At 42.6% G+C, this 22484-nt stretch overlaps 1 protein-coding gene across 9 annotated transcripts in view; it reads right to left on the bottom strand.

Moving 5' to 3' along the window:
* Positions 1 to 1922: 1922 nt before the first annotated feature.
* Positions 1923 to 22484, bottom strand: part of celf6 (CUGBP Elav-like family member 6) — a gene marked incomplete at both ends in the record, with an annotated part of 154621 nt that continues 134059 nt past the window's right edge. For 2 of the 9 annotated variants that reach the window (XM_080500725.1, XM_080500722.1), the window contains 7 exons: positions 1923 to 2050; positions 6983 to 7066; positions 11086 to 11166; positions 11765 to 11827; positions 12585 to 12734; positions 15118 to 15265; positions 16234 to 16377. In XM_080500725.1, the coding sequence (XP_080356851.1) occupies positions 1923 to 2050; positions 6983 to 7066; positions 11086 to 11166; positions 11765 to 11827; positions 12585 to 12734; positions 15118 to 15265; positions 16234 to 16377 (798 nt within the window). Of the gene's footprint in view, positions 2051 to 6922; positions 7067 to 11085; positions 11167 to 11764; positions 11828 to 12584; positions 12735 to 15117; positions 15266 to 16233; positions 16378 to 22484 lie in introns of all 9 variants that reach the window. The other 7 variants (XM_080500724.1, XM_080500721.1, XM_080500718.1 and 4 more) reach the window with 5 other exon arrangements.

Genomic DNA, 22484 nt, shown 5'->3' with positions numbered 1-22484 from the left:
TTTAATAGTTAAAACAGTAACAAAGAAATACACAACATATATATGAACATGGACTCTTTTTAGGTGAGTGTCACTTGACTGAGGCAGTTGAACTTTCAAATGTTGGTTAAAGTTTTCTGCTGTAAGAAAAGCATCAACACCTATCTTTTAGTTTATTTATGTACTTGAATGTCAACTTTTTTTCAGCCTCCTGCCATGTCGGTTCATGAATTCTTGCACAACAGGCGGGGTAAATCCTGCATGGGTCACCAGTGCATCACAAAGCTGACAGAAATCTGATATTGAGCCTTTTTAGGAGAGGAATTATTGTTATTTGGTTTTTAGAAATTTGTAGCTCAACAACTTGCATCGTATAAATTGCCAGTCGACAAGTAATTATGAACAGTAGGGTATTGATGATGTCATCAATTTGTCTTGGAGCTTCCTGCAGGTACGAATTAGACGAGACACGCATTTCTGGGGAACCGGGTTCCCGACATCAACCTCCAGAGACCGCTTGTGTGAAAAGGGCCAGTGTAAACTGGTGTATAGTTCTATAGTGTGCTCAGCACTTTTACAGCTAATATTTTACTATAACGTGTGACTTCTGAAGTGAAGTGGACACTTAGAATTACAAGTCGTATGATAACTGCTCCTGACATGTTTATTCTCATGTTCATCCTAAAAATAGCCAAATCTCCAACTTTTAAAACTAATGTATTAGGACTTTAATTGAGAAAGAAGTTTCTTTACACAATCTGATTTTTTTTTTAAATAAAAAGAAAGAAAACATTGCTGTCGTCTTCTTTTTTTCATTTTGTTGACTCGCACAGAAATGCATGTCTTCAAAGTGTTTCAGACTTACCGATATTTGTTAGGAATTGTGGAGCTTTAAATCATTTTGCTGTGCACCTTATTCAGAGTTAATCTGAGGTTCTTCGGGTGGTAGCTGCCTGAATCTTTGCTAAGTTCCTATTAATTCCTTCTCATTAAGTAGAATTAAAGAAAAGGCTGTTTTGATTGCTTGATTTTTAAACAATTCACAGTTGTTTGTTCCTCAAATTAAACCTAAACTGGGAAATAAAGCTATCAAGTTTGTGACACCAAACTTCATCGGATGTCATAAAATAATGAATTTGATCTCTTATAAAAAAAAAAACGGATTTGTAAAAATATCTGGTGTCTTATCTGTTTTTGGTGGTCATATTTAATGACGTCTCGATGGAAGTGTTTTATAAGTTTTGCTGCTTAAAGCTGTTTTTTCTTTAAAGTTTCTATTTTTAATTCAGTTTTACAATTGTTGCGCTGTGCTATAGTAATAGCTACTGCCGCTATCTTGATATAATGATCACAAGGGCTTTTCTGTTTAAATAGAGGACTAACAGAATTAGAGGTTCATTAAAAAAATCTGAGAAGATTAGTATTTTTTTTAATCAACTCTCAAGTGTTTGATTGTGACATTTTAAAAGGTATTTGTGGTTGATTTTAATAAATGAACAGTGGTGTGTTTTAAAAGTTAAGGGGATCAAATGTATCAGGAGTTATATGGTTTAGCACGGCTTATCCAAACGGCTCTCCTGATCTAATACCGGAATAATTGTGAAATATTTTCCCCTTTGCCCTCTGCACTTTTACTCAAACCAACGCTCTGCTGCTTGTTTATGAGACAGAAGCGTGAGGTAGGAGTGCATTTAAAAACTGTAAAATGACTCATGTTTCATTAAACACTCGAGTGGTAATACTTGATTATAACCATTTTTTTCAAAGTGTTTTTTCATTACACATTTTTTTAATAGATTCCGCTTATCTTGAATTTTAAAAGTATTTTTTTTTTCATCGTGAGACTGGAGGCAGTGAGCTCACATGTAGCAAGTGACGTGGACAGGCAGGGTTGTTTATTACAGCATGGGTGTAACTGTACCTGGGTAAGGACAGCAGACGAGTCAGTAAGGTCGGTTGGCATCCTTTGGCCGCTTTAGCTGCACCTTCAGCCTCTTCATGCCTATCTGAAAGCCGTTCATGGCCTGGATTGCGGCTTGAGCACTGGACGGGTTATCAAAACTCACGAAGCCTGAGAGAAGAGAAAAGGATAGGGAGGGAGATGGGTGGCACGAAAAAAAAAGAGGGGGAAATGGAAGAGAAAATTATAATTAAAAAATGTAGAAGAAAGGGGAGAGAGAAACGGGAAGTCAGGAAGGGGAAGGGGAATGACGGGGGGGGGGGGATCGACAAGCGAGATGAGAGAAGAGAGGAAAAATACCCCTTTTAACTCCCAACAATGACACAACAATAGGTCTTTGTTTTCCCTTTCCAGCAGATTAATTGAAAATCACTGAATTAAAAAGATTACATAAAATACCACAAAGGCTAATAACACAGATATTAAAAATCAAACGAAGAGGAGCCATTAGAAACCGGGAATTTAACTTGAACAAAGAACAAAAACACAACAACAAAAAAAAAAACCCAAAACAAAACATGAAAAGGTCTTCAAAGATTAGCCAGAAAAAAAGGAATCTCGTACCGGGTGTGGATTTTTTTTTTTTTTCAGAGCAAAGCAGCGTCTGTGAATGTTACCTGAGCGTGTGAGCCACACAGGAGTGGCAGTGGGGGTATTTTAGCGTGTGGCTAAGCGTGTATTGGAGTAAAGAGCAAAGGGCACGCGGGTCGTGACGAGCCGCTCGGAGCAGGGTGTGTAGGACAGAGGCGCCTGCTGCTCTGAGTTATCACCTGGGTGTCGAGGCGGAATGAGCCCACAGCCTTCCACACCGGGACTCCTCGCCGGCTCTTATCAGACACCTGTGTGATTGACGGCCCGAATTTTCCGCCTGCCAGCTGATTTGATCACACTGCTATGGGTCCAATTTAATTTGGGGGGAGAGGGCAGGCTTTTGTCAGTGTGGGTGAGATAAGGCTGCTGCTTTTACAAACCCTTTAAACAAACTGAGCTGGGAAGGGCCTGTCAGTGGGTAGTGATCCCCCCCACCCCACCCCCCTCCTCTCTCCCTCCCCATCCTGCCAGCGCGCCCACGCTCGCCCTATCCGCAACTTTAATGAATCTCCATACCTCACATTTACATCCACATGCCAAAAGGTGGTGATAGGATTCCTGGGGGTCAGAGCACCGCGAGGAAGAGGACAAAGAGTGCACCGCAAACTCTTGAGCGCTTGAGTCTGTGCGCGATGGAATAATTGAGAAGCAGGGCTTGAATGTGTTTCATTTCGGCTGTTTTCCGGACACAAAGTAACTGGCTGACATTTCATATCTTTGATGTAGCACTGAGCGTGCGGTGCTACGCAACTCAATACCCCAAACGCTACTAGTGTTTGAGGTATGGCTCTCACCGCAACCATCCATATCAGCAGAATGTTGCGCGCGTTGTAATGTTATGCATTTTTAATAAAAGCACACACAAAGTTGCTAACATTATTTGGTGACAGTGGGTGGAATGCATGTGGAGGACCTGGCTGTGCAGCAGAGATTACAGCCGCACTGATGTTTTCACTCCACTTGGAGAGCAAATATACCATCAAATATCGTGGAGCTGGATACAGTACACCGTTTACAGGGAGCAATTCGCGGGGCAGGTTACAATCCTTCTCCCTCTCACAGCGATTAAAGCTACTTCAGGAGCTGACTGAGCAAAATCTAGGAAATAAATCTATTTATTCTCAAATCCAAGTATATGAGGGCTGACCACTGCCAGAGAGAGAAAAGCTGCGGTCCCTACATTTTTACCGTACTTTCTGTGGCGGGACCACACAACAAATTTGGGCCTGGGTGCCCTTTGATGGACTTTTGTTGGGATTCATTAGTGACATACAGTATGGTTTCTCTGACATGCTTTTTTAAAGTCTTGCAGATAGTTTCTGTTATAAACTCCTTCAGCTGACACCAATTACCATTAAGTTGTTCACTACAGCGTACTCCATTATTGAGGCTCCGTTTACACAACAACGTTTTACATGACAACACCTAATCCGTAAAAAAAAAAGTGCTGCATTTACACTGCAGCAGCAGAAACACTGACAATGATGCAGTTAGTATGTTGGGCCATGGGGGGGGGGGGGGGGGGGGGGGGGGGGCACTCTGGCTTGTTTTTGTATTGAAACCACAGAGACACGTGTGCAGAGAACAATACGCTATGAATGTGAACAAAATCGTGAGAACCCAACATTGATGTGGACTGATGGCGAATCAGATGCTATCAGGGTCTTAACTATTAAACTACCGATATGGATAAAACAAGAATCTGGACCCTGACTCATACCACAATGGGGGCCGCCATGTTTTGTTTATATGCGCATGATTAGAAGGAAATATTTATCATGAGGGTAAGATGCACGTGCGCCGTAACGGCGCTTCGTGGCCCAGGTGGGAATTGCAACTGTGAAAGAAACGTTCCACCTTGGGAGCCGGTATAAAAACTTCACCCGTGCACTGGATTTGCACACCGGTGTCACGTAAACGCACACTCCAAAAGTGAAGAAAGTTTTGCGTATACACTTTTGTTGTCACATTAATGGTGCCTCAAATAATTTTGAGCAGAGCAGAGGCGTTCCAATTCGAGCCGCGTCATATTGTTCTCTTAGGACCTCGTATTTATTTTTTGAGCCAAATCGCTAATTCCACTTAACAAGGTGAGCTTTGATCACTTTTAAAAGTCAATACAGTGTGCTCTGGATATAGAGGAATGTTCATCACTCAATATCTTCGGGAAGTAAAGATTTTTTGCTTCAGAGATTGTTTTTTATTATACGTTAAAAGTCATAAAAACTGGCTTCATCTTGGAAGTCAATTCTGTTCCGTTCTATTTCTCTTCATCATAAAATAATTGTGTTTGAGGTGCTGTTTTCTTCATCACACGCACCTCACATAATAGGCATCTGTCTGAAATGACAGTGATACATCCCTCAAGAGTCCTTTCCAAATCCTACTCCAGAATTACATTTTTCATCCGAATACACTTGGAGTGCTTCTCCAGTGACCTTTTTATCATATTCAGATTTCCCAACTTCTCTGTAAACACTCCACCTCAAAGAGCGATGTCTTTTAATTATCTCTTCACAAACTCCAGGCGTGCGGCTCACCTGTGCCACTGAGAAACGAGGCCACATGGATATTTCTGCTGAAAGTTGCTCGTAACCTTCTCCCATGAAAAGGAACTTAAAGTATCTGCTTGTTTCGGATTATTATTAATATTAACAACATATTTAAACCTCTGCGGATAATCAGATGCAACAATACAGCGGAGGACAATGCTTGCCGTTTTTGGACGATAAGGGAATTTTATAGAAATAAGGGTGGATATATTTGGGCAGGGTGCTGTACTAATAGGACGGTGTCTTCAAATTGTACATGAAATTTCACTTTTAATCTTTCAATACGTCCATCGGCCGTTTCTCTTCAGGTCACTGTTACTGAGATGAGTGAAAAGCAAACCACCTCCTCTATACATCAGCATCAGCAAGGCCAGTTGACACTTCATCCAAACATACATATTTTTATTTCTTTTTATTATTTGCTCACTAAACTATTATCCTCATCAGGCTAAACTGCCACATTTTGAGGATGAACTGCTCTAAAATCTCTGTTATCTATTAACCAATTCCCTTTAATTTCAAGTATTTTCATCATAATTTATCAATGTCCAACAAAGAGAGGACTGGGTTTGCTTATATGGAAAAATAATAAATAAAAATTGAATAAAAACAACAACTAAAAAAATCATGGGTTGAATTACTTTTTCTTCCCCTAATAAGATCTTAATTACAAGCTGTGCAAAAAAGCCAGTGAGACTGATGAGGTCACCGCCCTTTTGTCCTTCCCCTTGTTGACTGACGAATGGTGATAGCGCGAGGCATATGTTTAGAGGAGAACACACAGAGGTAGAGAGAAAGAGAAGCCTGAGATCGACAGATGAGGGGAGAGGGGAAGAAGTGGGAGCCTCATAGACATGCTATGTCGAAGAGAAAGTGAAAGAAAGCCAATGCTGCGAGTCTTTCTCTGTCTCTTTTGCCTGTGCTCTCTCTCTCTCTCTCTCTCTCTCTCTCTCTCTCTCTTTCTCTCCCGCTGCCTGTCTCCTGGGTGCTGCTGTCCAACTGAATCAACAGCGAGGCCCACACCAGTCTATTATTATCTCTTTAAGCCCATGGATTCCACCTGCACCGCCTCCACCCTGATGAACTGGTTTGCTGTGTGGGAGGTGAGAGAAGAGGAGGGGGAGGAGGAAGAGGAGGAGAGAGGGAGGAGTGACGGGATGCTGCTGGGTTGCCCGGCGGGAGGATTGCAGGGGGTCTGGGAAAAAATAGTTTTCTCTCGGGTAGTGGAGGCTGGGAACCGCAGAGAAGTAGAGATGGATACTAATTGTCTTGGGAGCGTTGCGATAGAGAAGGTGATGAATATGTGTGTGATAAAAAAAAAAAAGAAAAAAAAATAGAAAGGCAATTGTGGGAAGTTGCTTGGGTCAGTAGCTGGATGACAGATTCATGGCGAGGTCGATCTTTGTTATTTCTGGTGATTACAGCATCGGCCCTCTCGTATCACCCACCTGCCTCCCTCTCTGTCCTTTCCATTAGAGTCCCACCTTCTTCCTGCAGCTGCGTGACGAACCAAGGGAGCATCGCTATTCGATCTCCCTCCTCGCACCCCCCTCCTGTGCAGTGGCATGTAACGCCACTTTTAAAATGTTAATTGCAGCTTGATTAGGACAGACACTGGGAGTATACGCTAAAGCAAACACTAATTGCGCAGAGGAAACAAGGGGCATGGGAGGATTACCAAACAGCCACCTTGTGACTTTTGCCATTTCATTATAAATGCATATATATATATATATGTGTGTGTGTGTGTGTATACGCACAGACATACACACACGCCATTGTGAGACAGAGGTACCCTGCCGATGATGTGTTTCCTCCACACTGTCTGTGTTTTACTTACCAAAACATTTGCTCTGATTGGTTGCTCGGTCCACAAAGACCTTGGCGGAGATGACGTTGCCAAAAGGTAGGAACATTTGCATGAGCTCAGCGTCTCCGAACTCCTGGGGCAGGTGATAAATAAACAGGTTGCAACCCTCTGGCCCTGGTGGTGAGAGGAAGACAACAGGACGGTTAACATAAACAGGAGATGCCTGCTGAGAGAGAGAGAGAGAGAGAGCGAGAGAGAGAGAGAGAGAAAGACAGAGAGAGAGAGAGAGAGAGAGATGCAATCATGGCAAGAATCTTGCAATACAGGAACTGTGTAAACAACCACTATGTTACTGTTGGCACGAATGTTAGTGCAACATTTGTAGGGTACACAGAGCCTAATCCCCCTTTTCAAGTGCTGTATGATCACATTTACTCAGTTGTTGCATTCTTTTGTCTAAAGCCTCTCAACTCCCCACAAAAAAAAATGGTCACAGCGAAGGAACTTCATGATATACACAGCTGTCAATTACGTCAGAGAAAGTACAAGGACCATCAATAAAAAAAGAAGTCAGGAAAGTAAGAGTGCATAAAGTGAGATAAAGACAGAGGCAACAAATGGAGCTGATTGAGAGAATGAGATGGTTATATGGTGAAAGTGAGGCACAAAGAAACGGAGAGAGGTGGCAGAGCGCATATTAAGACATCAGCCAAGTTTTTGCCCCAATTACTGTGTGACAGTAGGACTGTCTTCCAATCTCTCTCCATCCCTCCACACTCATCCACCCAGCTGCCACATGTTGTACAGGCCAATCAGGATAAAGGCAAGAATGAACTGAAGAGAGGCAGAAACAGAGCAAGAGAGCGAATCATGGACACACGGGAAGAAAGCGGCAGAGAGAGGGAGAGAGAGATGTGATGGACTCGGGGACAGTAAGCTTGCAGCTGGCTGCCTGGCCAGCTTTCTCTCCTGTCTCATTGCTCAGGGTGATAGCATGACGAGATGAGACTGGGTCTGGTGAGAAAGCTGATAAGAAGCACTGCAGTGGTGGCTGGCTGTAGTGCTGTTATGCCTCAGCGAGCTACATCGGATAGACACACACACACACACACACACACACACACACACACACACACACACACACACACACACACACACACACACACACACACACACACACACACACACACACACACACACACACACACCCACACACACACCCTTTTTAGCAAAAGCTAAATGTTGAATATTAGTTCAGTCTCTTTAGGTTTCGGTGTCCAACGTTCGAGTGAATTTCTCCTTTGAACAGGACGAGTTCGGTTGGTGGAGTTTGTACAGCTGGTGTTTAAAGATATATATGTGTGTATGTGTGTATATAAGACGTGGTTTTTTTCGTGGCCGGCCCCACATTTGCTCTCACAATTAACACGTAACTCTTTATTTATTATTTCCGGGTGATCGACACTTAATAAAATCAGTGCGACCAACTGTGTCAAGAGATACGTCCTTTTTAACTGGATCGGCGAGTGAGTGTGAGATTTGTCATATCTCTGGCATTTCAACGTATTTTTACTTTATCACCTTATGAATGTTAACCTTTAAAAGAAAAGTACATCATTTTACAATCAACCTAAGTTTTACCAAGCACAGAATCTTTTTTTCTGATTTTCTTTTTGTCGTACCAACATGACACTTAAATTCCATAATACAATCACATTGGAAATAATCACACATGTGTAATTTTATTCATTATTACAACACATTTGAATGCACAAGAGTATCTTGACTAATCGGTGCAGCTCTTATTCAAAGCAGACTGATTCCAATCAGGGTTCAGTTTTCAATTCTAAAATATCAAAATCAGTTTGAAGGTTCGGTTGTGCTGTTCCACATGTTATAAATCTGTATAAAACCTTGTGCGACTGCAGAGGGAGTTAATTTGCCTCAAGTCATGTTACTTTGCAAAAATGTTGCAGTGGTTGAAGACTACAAGTAGGTCTGAGTCTACCAGCTGGAGGCTGAGTTCGCTGCTACTGGCATACCAATCCACACTCTCCCGCCAAATTATTGGCAGCTGGGGATGCTTTGTAGTTAAAGCAGGTGTCATGTTTTGATGAAGATGAATGAAGCGTGCAACGAAAATGAACATTTGTGTCTTCTGTGGGAATGGCTACCAAGGACACTGCACGGAAGCCGTTACCTGGAGTGTTTTGCTGCATATGAGCTGCCAGTTGCCACAAATATTTGTTTTGGTATGAGAGTATAAGCTATTTGATCATTCATGTAGGATTTGCAAGGTCATCTATTTCCAGAATGTCTGTCAATACTAATTAATTGTAATGTGTTTTTTCGTAGTTGTTCACAGAGCTAATGCTTCTTTATATTCTCGTGGAGTAAAAAAAGTACATGAGAGTTTATGCAAACATTCTCTCGTTAGTTTTCGGGCAGTTTTATGCAGGGTTTTCTTACTTATCTCTTGGCTTGTTTCAAGGTTACGTCTCAAAACGAATCACGGCCTTCGCAAAATCTGGCAAACGAGGACAGCAAGGCTAAATCTCATCTGCCTGTTTATTTGTTACCACTTCAAACAAACACAAACACGCAGACTTCAATCATGCAACAAGCTTTTCACCTTGAACTGTTTCTGCCCATTCAATTACCCTTAGTGGTGATGCGTTTATCCCAATTGAAGTCTCGGAGTGAATTTTATTATTGTAAACAAATTACGTTAAGGTTTGACCTGAGCAACGGGACCAAATATAGATGTGGGAAATAACTTCAGGATAACAATTAATGTGTGAGGCACTTTTCCTTCACAGTTGTTGGCTCGAGCAGCAGCACTGTATTACTTTTGTGATGCAACGCATAATCACATTTGCTGCTCGAGAATTTGCTGCAATACACCATTAAAATGAAACACCGCGCTGTCTAAGATGCTCTGCCAAAGTAAGAAGGGCACATTTTCTTCAACGCGTACGGTGGTTAAAAATTATAGTTTGGGACTTGGAAGGATTTTCTTGGTTGACACATGAACATGCAGACGCAGCCTGATAGGATGCGTTGTGGAAATGGTTAACTTTCACTGGGAGGCTGAAGCCGAGGCTTGACTGTGACTGTGTGTTCAGGTTTAGATGTCTCTTGTTAAATGGCAGGGCTGCAGACAGTAGCAGTGGACTGAGACAGGCTGGGACAGCAGCCAAAACCCAGAGGAGGCCAGAACTCAGACAAGCCACTGGCTCAACCAAGAATAGCTCTGAGTGTGTGTGTGTGTGTGTGTGTGTGTGTGTGTGTGTGTGTGTGTGTGTGTGTGTGTGTGTGTGTGTGTGTGTGTGTGTGTGTGTGTGTGTGTGTGTGTGTGTGTGTGTGTGTGTGTGTGTGTGTGTGTGTGTGTGTGTGTGTGTGTGTGTGTGTGTGCATTACCACAAGTTCTGCGATTCTTGTTATTGATTAAAATGTTCTAATGTATCACTGAGAGATGCAGCTTCCTTAAGGACCAAGACTCTTGTATGAAACTGTGCCAGAATGTAAAGTGAATAAGCTGCTGACATGTGTGTTTAAGCGCGCGCGTGTGTGTGTGTGTGTGTGTGTGTGAGTGTGAGTGAATCTATCTTCATTTAAATAGTTTTGCACGTCGACCCTGGTGTGCTCTCACACCACTGGCAAAATTCAAGCATAAACTAACTTTTCCTCAGGGCAATGTTGAAAACGCTCAATTTCAAGCCCATACATTGAATATTCATGCCACTCTACGCTGTCTCATACAATCATATGGATGAATCATTGAGACTGACGAATGGCATCAAGAAGAATGATTTACCATCACAGTATATCCTATGCTTTATTACATCTGATGCTGTGGCATAAGAATGAACACTACACTAGGAATGGTAATAAATGATTATGCATGCAGCTAATTAATCTGATGAATATTTATAACCACTTAAACACATTGTAATGGACTGATTAAGCAGTCCAACGCAGCGAGTTTGAATTAGTGCAGTTTTTGAATAATGACAGAGTAACTTTCCATCTCACTGCTAATGTTCTTCTCTTTAAATGGGGAGCCTTTTTCTCACATTTTCCCCAGCCAGCTTTTTCCCTCCCTCGCTAATTCAAAGCAGCGCAGCTACATTAGAATGGAACATGGCAATTATCACCTTTTATCTTGGGTGGGCGCGCTTGCTCGCTCTTACCTTCCCTCTGTTGCTGGGGAATGATGGTTGGTTGCTGGGGGAACGCTTGGCTGATTGGCGCATAGGCGGCAGGGTAGGCTGCTGTTGCAAAGGGAGAACCAGAGTGGAATTTTTCACATCTCCATTTTCATATTTGACACAACAAAACTCAAATCATTATTCCATTGTTCATTTGCGTCCTCTCGACATTGCATAAATAAATTGCATTATGACTGGGAGCCCGGGCTCGTTCGGCTTGTGGATCACTACACAAAGAGAATGGCAAAAGGGGAGTGGAGTGCAGTTCAACTAAGTAGACACACAAAGAAATAGAGGGAGGCTAACATTGTGTTAATGAGAGCTGATGTCAGGCACAAAGCAGTGGTTGTGAGAGGTCTGTGTCATATCTCTTGTCGGAGGCTATGGCAGGTTCAAATCCTCAGCTCTCAGTGTACTTTTGGAATTAAGATTTTTTTTTTTTCTTGTGTGGGTTTATTATTAAGTCAACTGAAAATCCTTTTGCAATCCTAATGTAAAGTAGCCTAATCCAAGAGGAAATTGGCCGGTCATCTGGCTATCTCTACCTGTCACAGTGTCTACTGATGTGACAAACGGAAAGGGAGAGGGGGGAGGGGGGAGGGGGGGCAAAGGGACAGATGGAGGAAGTGAGAGAGTAGTGGAGGTAGGAGAGGCAGATCACCTGCGTAGTGTTGGACGCCAGCGTAAGCCTGTTGGAGAGGGTCAGTCACCGTTGGACTCTGTGCTGCAGAGAGACGAAAGGGGAGGAAGGGAAACGAACGGGGATGAGATTTGGTGGACAACGGTGAAGACAGACGTGGAGATGAAGCTGGATATAGACAGAATGTTAAAGAGTAAGGCAGAAAATTGGCTTAGCAGGAGAGAAGCATCGGGGGGCAAGATCACACAGGGAGTGGGAGAAATTTGGGTTGTCATTTCTTTCAGTTCTTCAAAATGCCTGTTCGCCGCAGATGTTTGCATCAAATATTAACAAGATGCCAAACAAACCACTTTGTAGTTCATTACAATTGCAGCTGCCTTTGCATAATGCAGAAATGTGGAGTGAGTGTCTGTCAATTCTTCAGGAATCAGTCCCAGACAGCATTAAGAAGCTGAGGACGGGCCGAGACACATCAAATTAACCATAATTGACTGATGGATGAACTGATGGATTCATCATGATACTGGGCCTGACTTCTCAGAAATCTGCCAAAGACGCTGTTGATTGACCCTCAAGCCTCAAACGCTCCAGTTCAATTCAGAAAAAGATGTCACAGGGGGTGTGAAGTTAAAAAGACTCTTATCTGATATGATTCTATTTGTCACCACTGGCATGTTCAACTTGTGTTGTGGCAAGGCGGTGGTGTTTTTATTCACACTGAGTACAATGCCAGAATAATCAAACATTCAGAAATGGCCGTCGGGGTCAAAGCCACAGTCTCAAGGCAGTAGAAGTACAAAAACATCTCATGTTTCCTTTATGCAAACCTGGATTGTCTCACCTGGGTAAGGATGAATACCATTGGTGTAGATAGGCTCGGATGTGGGCTGCCCATTGCTTTGAGGCGGGAGGGCACTGAATCCGTTGACCCCAATAGGGGTGGCTATGCTGGGCACGGCTGTGGCAGAGATGCCTGGGGGTGTGCTGGTGCCTGCAAATAGATAGTCATTGCAGTCACTGCTGGATGCAGGCTTCACATACCACATACTCGAAATTAGAGGTACAAGAGGAGTGCTTTTTTTTGGGTCCTGAAATGTGCATGTTCTCCCCTCTGCTGCTGGATAACAGGTCCCTAATGGTCACAAATATGTAGTGTTTGACCCATCATCGAGGTGCACTGAAGCTTAGTGCAAATTGGCACCTATTCAACCTGAAGTGAAGGTATAGTTGCTAAAATCAACAAACTGATTGAAGGCGATGCAAAAGGAAAAGCACTCAGCCACTGCAGAAATGCAAAATAATAAAGGTTGTATTCTAACTTTATGAATATTTGGTTTTGTGTCCTGGTTTAAACATGTATTTTTTATCACTTTAGGTACCTTACAAGGTACGAAATTGTCCTAGATTGCAGTAAGTTGAGCCTGTTGTTATACTCAGCCAATCAATCTATTAAAAAATCCCACCCTATAGTTAAAATGTTTCTAAAGAAGAAATATAGTTCATATCATCTAATCATCTTGGTGTTTTGTCTTTTGCAAAGTTATATAAATGCCTTATTAAATCTATGATAGTTGAGTGTTTGTATTCACGTGAAGGTTGAGACAATTTCTTATCTTTACCAGCAAAATACCAAATTGTTAGAAACACCTGTCAATATGTCGCAATTCTGCTCAACAACACAAGCAAATACGATTAAAAAACACATCATTCAACTTAAGCTGAACAGTTACCTTTGAAAAGGCAGAATTATACTGGATCTCATTACAGTGTATAATGTGTCCTGGCTGGTAATCATGTTACATGGAGAGCCACAATTCAAAGTGATATACTACAGATATGTTTAAGATGACAAGTCTGCACAAGGCAGGTCAATAACAGAATGCTAATCTTGTTTCTAAAAAGCAGAATGAGCAAAAGGAGCAGTTTAGCTCTTTTGAATAAGTAATTTTTATATTGCACAATTGCAACAAAATTCTTAGACTTGCAATTGGTTTGAGCTCTCCAGAAAGCACTGCTATCTATCATGCCAAACCCCAGAGGCTATGTCACTGGCAACCGCCACCGACAGCTTTCAATAAACAGCATGCTGGTGAATTCTTCTACAATTTGGTATCACTGTTGGACTAGTATGAGCCACATAAGATCAATATGCCTGCGCACGATGCTAAATCAGTCATTTTATGAAGAAACTATCTGCTGATTGTGTTTTTTCTGTCTTTCAAATTGCTCCACATATGTTCATGTGGTAAATAAAAATGTTTTTTTTTTTCTTATGTTCAAGATTGTTATTCTTCGTATCGAGTTGTGAACTTAACTCCTTATCGCAATACTCTATAAAACCTTACCCAGTGATAAGTTATTCACTGGAACCAACCAAGGTTAACCTTATTTTATGTGCATAACTTCATCAAAACAAGTGTAAATAGTTACTATTATGCAACACAAATGTGATTTTGGATTCTAATGGTGATTATATAGTACCCATTTTTTCCCCTGTATTGGATGTCGATAGGGACCAGAGTCTTCCCTTGGAAGCACCTTTCCTCCTTGTGCTGATATTCCTGGCCTGTCACCTTGTCAGTGCCCTTTTGTGCTGATGGATTTTTATTATTTTTCTTATCCAGGTGAAGGGCATTTAAGTCATGTAGGATTATGTTTGATAGGCATTACCTGGAATATGTAGGCCTTGTGGATTACAAATGCCAGGTACAGCATCAAGTCACTTTATTTAATACATTTGCAATGACCCTGCCTTCAGGCGGTCTGCCTACTTAGTGTCGAACCATCAAAGCTCCTCATGACAAGGGCCAAAAAGATAGTTCAGACCGGGGTCTAGGATTATCTCGCACAAATCTTTGCTCTTATATTGTATAAGCCAAGGACTCTGCATCCAAAGTCATCGGATTGGCTGTGTTCCCAGAAAACACACACTGTCACCGAGACACAGAGGGAGAGAGTGACAGACACACGGAGAGATAATGTGCGAGAGGAGGAGGAGAAGGATGAAGAGGGGGATGAGGAGGAGGAGGAGGAAGACGAGGAGGGAGAAAGACCAGCATGTGGCTGGCAATGAGTGTAAAGGCATGCTGCACATCTTCTCCCATCATGCCTCACTCAAGACAAAGCTTCACTTCCTCTTAATTCAGTGTCTGCTTCAACCCAGAAAATGGAGTCTACATCTTAAAAAATGTAACAAGGGCAAAGGCAGGGAGGCCTTGAATGAATACATTACCACTGCTTCTATAATTCTTGTTAATGATGAAAATGTTCCAGGGCAGCAGTGAGAGATGGTGAGAAGTCCCCGCATGAGAGTGTGTCTGCACATGCCTCCCCGTAGTGGAGGCGCTACCGGTTGATCGTGTGTGCCGGCGTACCTGAGGACGGTGTCATGGGAGTAGCCACCAGACCGTTGACATTGAAAGCTGCCATTTGCTGCATTTGCGCAGCGGCGATGGCCGCCATAGGGTTCAGGTAGGACCCTTGTGTCGCCGCCATCAGGGCTGCTTGCTGTTGCATCATCTGCTGTAGGATTAAAGAGCAGTGGGGAGAGAGGTGGATGGCGAGAGGGATGGCGGGAAGGACAAAAAAGAAAAGGAGGGTGAAATCGCCGCAGGATCAGAGCATGTTTACTCTCACATCTCTGTTTGCTTGGCCCATGCCTTGTTCTCGAACAGAGTGCTTCGTGTTGCCCTGCAGCTTCACTTGCCGGCAACTGTAAGACCGCTGTGGCCCTGTGCTCATTATACTGACACAAGATAAAAGCCGTGTGGCAGGGGTTAGGAAGCTGGCGTCTATGTATATCCATATGCACTGTGGCTATATGTATATGCAGGAGAGAGGAAAAAGGGGGACCACAGCAGCTCCAGTTAGATGAGAGATTGTGCGCGAGTGGGCGATTCTCACCTGTCAGGGTGAAGTTGTTAGCTACTGTGTGAGTGTAAAATCTCACAGACTCCTAACTCAGGCTGTGACTTTCATGTGTGAAGATGAAATGGGTGTGTGGTGGGCTGACAGAGGAAGGAGGAAGGGGGTGAAAGGGTGCGGGTTCTTGGTAATGGCGTGTACCTCGACAGGAGTAAAAAGGAAATATTGGTAATATGTGTAGAGGAAATGTTAAAAAAAGGAAGACATCTTTCGACAGTTTAAATTCACAGGCCAAGCCAGAAATGTGGGAATAGAACTATGAAGTGGATGCTGCAAGTTAAAACTGTGACGTGCCGAGGACACATGAGAAGCCGCTCCCCTGGACAAATGAGGGGATGAAAAGACACAATTGGAAAAAGCAGTTTCAGACATTTATTTAGCTTCAGCTTCTGTAATTTTAGATTCTAAACAGCCATTCAATAGTGTGAATCACTCAAGGAGCTGTTCGCTGGGAGCGCCGCATTCCTAGTGGGAGAAAAAGTGAGTTCAAATATCAAATCACAACAGTTTTTTATATGTTATTTTTTTAAGCTCACCGTCTCCTCCCCCGCCGGGCTGAGACTTACAGCATGAGAGTAGGCGCCATAGGCCCCAAACTGGATGGTCATGGGACTGAAGATGCCGAGCTGGCCCGCCATCTGGTGCATCCTGCGCAGGGTCCTCTCCTTATCGGTGTCTGCAAATTTGACCACCAGGCTGGACGAGGCACCCTTGAGGGACACGTATGTACAAAGGACAGTTAAAGATGCACATTAGGACACACCTTTGGAAATCATTTTGGACATATTAAGGTTTTCCGTTTATTGTATGCCTTTGTGCCAATAAGAGCTGGTGGCAGTTATGCCATATTTCAGCATTTTCCGTAAAGTTTCTTTCAATTTGGTATGTGTATTTACTTAAAGATGAACTGATCAGATGTGGAGATTCAGAAGTTCTCTGACTCCCCATTAAGCAAAGTGGTTTTTGAAACCAATATCTCAGGAAAGCCGACTTTTAAAAAGTTTAATGACTTTTTTTTTTTTCTCAGTGTGGACAGATAATAGTGTCATAAGCAACTTTGTTTATTTGCAAAGTTAAATTGTTCCTTCATTGCACCGAGCCTCTACGTCACAATATGCAATTTTTGCCAAATCATTGCATCGGATTTAATAAATATACTTCTGAAAGTAACTAATCAAAATCAATGTTGCAGTTTTTTATTTTGTGTGCGCCAATTCAAGTTCAGTGCAATGTGGCTTAAAATTGGTGCATTTCATGTGTGGGTGAAAACTGTTTGATGTAACAACCAAGAAGTCACGGTGGTAGGAAAGTCAGAAAAGCTGAAAGTTGCTGCAAAAGTTTCACCACCCAATGTGCTATTTGGAGGATCAGTTTAGTCACAGGCTGCCGCAGCCGCTCTGCATAAAGCTAAAAACTGCAAATCCTGGAAATGACCTTTATGTTTGCATTAGCGCCACCTTTACAGACAAGGACACTCCTGGTTTTACACACAGTAAGTAAACCTCTGAACTTGAACAATTGAACAATTCTTCCATGAACCTTTTCTAATTGCTACATCACGGACGCATTTGTAGAAAAAAAACCAGCAAAATGTTTAAAGTAATACCTTTAAAATGTGCATATTTGATTAGAAGGGAAACATTCTTCACCTGAAATTCTGCTATTACTTGACCATATTGAACGCCATCAATCTGACTATTTAGGCCATTTAGAAACAAGGTTGGCATTGAATATTTCATTGTTAGGATTAAAATAGCTCTCTCACCATGTGTGGGTTTCCCATGAGAAATGACCCACAACAAAGTGAAAAGCTACAGTTACAAAAACCGATGTGCATGAGCTGCATTTAAAACATGAACATTGATTTACTGCATAACCACATGTTCGAGACATTTTCTATTTTTCGTTCTTTTTTTCTGATGATCACTTTACAGTGAAATCTACGCTTTAATTCCTAATAGCTCATAGCCAAAGGAGGCCAGAGGAATGAAATATGCACTTCTCATGACTGTGGTCATTTAGCTGTCAGTGTTAAAACGGAAGAGAACAGTGAGTGATACTTGCTTTTGTGAACTTTCCAACTTCATTGTATACACTGGGACTGAACTGTGATCCTAACCAGATCCCACAGGAGTCCCAGTCCCCCACTGGTGAAGCTCCACTGAATATAGTCCTGGGTAATTAGGTCTGACAAAAGCCTTCGGCGTGTGGAGGGCAAAGTATTGACTAATGGCTCTGCCTTATGGCAGATATAGTTCCGTATTGATGTCCGTGCTCCTGAGTTTGCATCCAATTAAATCATTTGAGAGACAGAGACCAGAGTCAGTTCCTCATGTGACATCCAAGCATGAGAGGGGGGGGGGGGGGGGGGGGGGGAGTGTCTGTATGTGAGTGAGAGACACACAGAGGGAGGATGAGGAGGCTGCCAGGCACAGAAAGCAACTCTAGACACTGTGAAGAGGACCAGGCTCCTATTTAATTACAGGCAGTGCATGCTGGGAAAGAGCACGGAGCACCACCAGGACAGAAGGACAGAGACAGCCAGGGGGCAGTCAGGATATGATTAGTAAGATCATAAAAGCAAAGACACGGGGAGAAAAGGACTCCATAATCACAACTTGGATTCATCCCTCACAAAATGTCTCATCTTGACAGGGTCAGGACAAATTCAAGCTTTGATTTAGATTTCCATATTTTCTTGGAGTGTGAAAATCAAAAATGCCAGCCTACTGCAGGGGACATATTGACAGCAAAAGATTATGCTGACCAGTGTGAGTGATGGACATTGCGTCTGTTCCTGGTGCCCGAATACACGTGACCCAAGAACAAGCCGAAGTGGACTGAGGTCTGACGAAAAAAAAGCTCCACAGGTCTAAATTTAAGTTTCAGTCGTCTTTTCCAGAAGGCACAATCACAAAGCTGTGCTACCCAAACAAAGAATCGTAAAAACAAACATGTGCACTGAAAAGCAAAATGTTCCCACTGCAGAATACCCGTGTTTATTTAGACACCGAACAAACACAGTCTGAATCTTGCTATAGTTCAAACCTTGCTTTCGTGCTATTTTAGAGTAATTCATACAAAATGTGTGGCCTATTTTCAATTTTTTTTTTTTTGGAACTTCTTCATAAAATTTTAAACAGGAGCAGCTAAGTGATGGTATCACTGAGAAGGCAGTTTACCAGGGTGGTCCTTTTGCTTTTTTTTTTTTTTGAGTTGGAGCAGCAAAAACTAGCATTGCATTCTACATGTATGCTCCCTCTGCTTAAACGTAGCATTGGAGTTTGATTCGGACTCATTTCTATGTGACATCCACCTGGGATGCTAATTTGTCTCCATGTCTGAACTGACATTTTGTATATAATAATTTGAATGTACAGAGTGCATTGATTTTATTTTTTTCAAACCAAGTCCGTCTTCTGAGTTTTCATGCAAAGCTTTTCAAATCGCTCATGTTAAAAGTGTCTTACAAACATTCTATTAACACATCCAAGAGAATGTGTTGGCTGTAGATAACTGAGGGAAGGAAGTTGGAATGAAGAAAAGCATCAGCATGGGCCCCGGGGACAGTGCGTCTCAGATGGGATCCTATCAGAGCCAGCCAGCACCCCACCTCAGGCCAGAGGAGACCCATCTGGTGTTTCTCCCTTGATGCCATTTCAATTAGTTAAATCAATACTCCAACATGCCGGCGTTAACGGCACCGTTTTTCTTTTTCTTTTTTTTCTCCTTTCTGATTTAATTTCATTCCACCTCCTGACCTTTTGCTGTTCTTCCTCAACTTTGCAGGCCAGTCGAAGGGACTGGGCTGTTGAATTTAATGAGGCTGGCACTGAGCAAACATCTTCCTCCAGCGCTCTTGTTCAAGTCTGCCCACAGCACAGGGGCTTGGCATTTAGATTACATTCATTTTCTGCTTTGTGTATCTGTGTGTTCTTATATTCATTTAATACCTCATGAAGAATGCATTTTGAGCAGCAGGACTGTGAAAGCCCGCGGCAGCCTGTAGTCGCTGCACCGTGACTCAAGATGAGGCGAGTCTGGCCTGGTCTGGTTTCCTCCCAGCAGAGTGCTCTGCTCTAGACGACAGCATGGGACGAGACCTGCTCTGCAGTGTCTACACTGAATGGTCTTGGCAGGAGCATTAAAGCACTACAACAGCCTCTGCAGGTTTTGTCAACACTGCCACTCATGTGAGAGCCAAGTATTTCTGACTTTCATTGCATAAAAGCCAAAATATCCCTCCCAAAAAAGAAAAAAAAAGAAAGTTGTTTTATCCTTACACCTCAACAGGGAAAATTCATACCCTCACATGTGCAGCAGGCTAGATCTAAGACCTAATTACAAAGCAGATTTCAGTGGGTGACCTCTCGCTCGGATCAAGGGTTTCTATCCACATAAAGGAAGAGCAGTATATGGTCAGAAAATGAAGGAGCAGGTGGTGGCACACAACAAGTACTGGATGCAAAGCAGCCATTCTTCACCGGTAGCAGAAAATCACAAGCTGACAAACAAACAGAATAATAACCCCGACCAGCATGACTCCTCTACCTGGAGAGAAAATGAATTCGCCGAATTTGATAAGGGCCAACAGGGAGCCTTCACTTTTGACAGGTACAACTAAGGAATTTGTCACAGGTTCAAAAACTAATCTAATTTCTTGAACAACACACTTGACTTGTGAAAATCTCCCATATTGGATTTTGTATAGGCCAACGGATGTGTGCATGAGAAAATACACAACAGTAATTGAGGGATTAGAACTCAACTACACAGTGAAATGGCATTACGCTTTTATCTCTGCATTACTGCGATACAAAGACACTAGCGTGAAGTGTCTACCAACAGGTAAACAGATACTCAAACACCCTCCTCTACAGGGGCTTACAATAATGCAATATAACATCCTCAATGATGAAGAAAACACCTGACATTTCAAAAGGTGTACTAATGATCAGCCACTAATACGCAATGAACCGTCTTTTCTTCCTCTTTCAACATGTTGCTGCTACTTTTGAATAACAAATGAGCCTTTCAGAGTTGTTTCAGCTGAGTTGAAAGTCCTATTTAAAGTTCTATATGCTTTTATGTATGTTTTTGTGTTTTTTGGTTTTAAATAGTCACAGATTGACCTGAATGAGGGAAAACAACACCAAGCAGGAGACATTGTGTGTGTGTGTGTGTGTGTGTGTGTGTGTGTGTGTGTGTGTGTGTGTGTGTGTGTGTGTGTGTGTGTGTGTGTGTGTGTGTGTGTGTGTGTGTGTGTGTGTGTGTGTGTGTGTGTGTGTGTGTGTGTGTGTGTGTGTGTAAGAGACCACTCTGTACCACAAGGTGGTGTAAGGAGCATATTGAGAATGTATTGTTCAAAGAAATAGCAGAAAACAATGGCGACTGACCTACTGTTGCTATTAATTGCCTTGATGAGAGGAAAACTGTGCACAACTATGCAAACGCTCATCGCAATGACACTATCAACACTCACTCTGCTACCCCCCCCCCCCCCCCCCCCCCGCCCCCCAACCATAAAAAATAAAAAAATAAATCCGCTTTTTGAGGCTTTTCTCTGGTTTTCTTCTGTTGGGGACAGCTGTTGCTCGGTAAAGACATTAAGTCTAATACTCTAACACTGAACTTTCTTATCACCTTGCAGCCAATAGCATCCATCCTTATGTAGAATACTGTGTAACTTTACTGCATCAATCTGCCATTTGTGAATAATGTTGAGTGATTTTTTTTTTTTTTTTTTTTTTCTCAAGCGCTCCCAACTTCTTGGTCCAAAGGAGTATGGGGGAAAAAAAAGAAGAAGAAGCCTTCTCCTAGCTGAACACGAATTGTCAACAATAATGAGAACGCTATAATCAGTCAACACTGCCGCCAACACACAAAAGTGTCTTTACTTGGTGTTGCACTCTGGGTCTTCAAAGACTACAATATCAATTTGCGAATCTGCAAGAAATTAATTGAATACAACATAACAAGTTTGTTTGGTAATTGGATCAACCCCCTCTGAGTGTCATGTTTCACTTTGTGAACCTTGCTGCTCCTCTGCTAGCCCCGTGGGAGGACTGTCTCTCATTAGCAGTGGATGATGGCGTCTCGATCTGGCCTGTGTTCCCGCCTCAGACTCCCGCATTTACTGAACACACTGCATCAAACTTAACAACATGTAAGAATACTGTCATTCACAGTCGTATTCTCCTTTCAATTCTGTATATGAAAAGACTGGGGTTTTTTTTTTTTTTTTTTTACCGCAGTACATGAGTGCAGCAAAAAGCCATCTCCGTGTAGCATGTCAACTATAATGCTGCTGACATTTTGTGATACTTGTGTGCTTCGTTTGATGAATTGTGTGTTTCAGTGACAGTGTTCTCTGGCTTGGTCTTATCTCTCATTAATCCGGGACTGTAGTATCACACACATGCACTCTTGTTGCTGCCAACACCGGCAAGCTCCACAGGTCCCGTCAGCCACGCTGTGACACCATACATGACAATGTCTGCAATTTGCTAGGCGGTGTCTGCCTGCCCCTGGCTTTGCCATTTGACGCTTTGCCACCTGTGCCTCTGCAGCCATATAGTAAATTCTCTAGCTAAACCAGCGAGCAACCCCGTCCCCATCCATGCTCAATCACCTTTTAAGTTTATTTTGGAAGTACCTGCAGCCTGCGATAAACATCAATTAAGGCTATGACCCAATCCATCAGCACATGCCCTTCAGTGGCGTCCCTTGCCCTTAAGCTTCATTACAGCCTTTCATTTTGGGCCAGTATATTCCAGGGCAGGTATTGTTTATGGCATGTGATTGTGTGCCAGGTAAC

The sequence above is a fragment of the Blennius ocellaris genome (assembly GCF_963422515.1).
Source record: "Blennius ocellaris genome assembly, chromosome: 1".
Lineage (NCBI taxonomy): Eukaryota > Metazoa > Chordata > Actinopteri > Blenniiformes > Blenniidae > Blennius > Blennius ocellaris.
The sequence above is the reverse complement of the archived record's forward strand: the minus strand, read 5'-3'. Positions and strand labels throughout refer to the sequence as shown.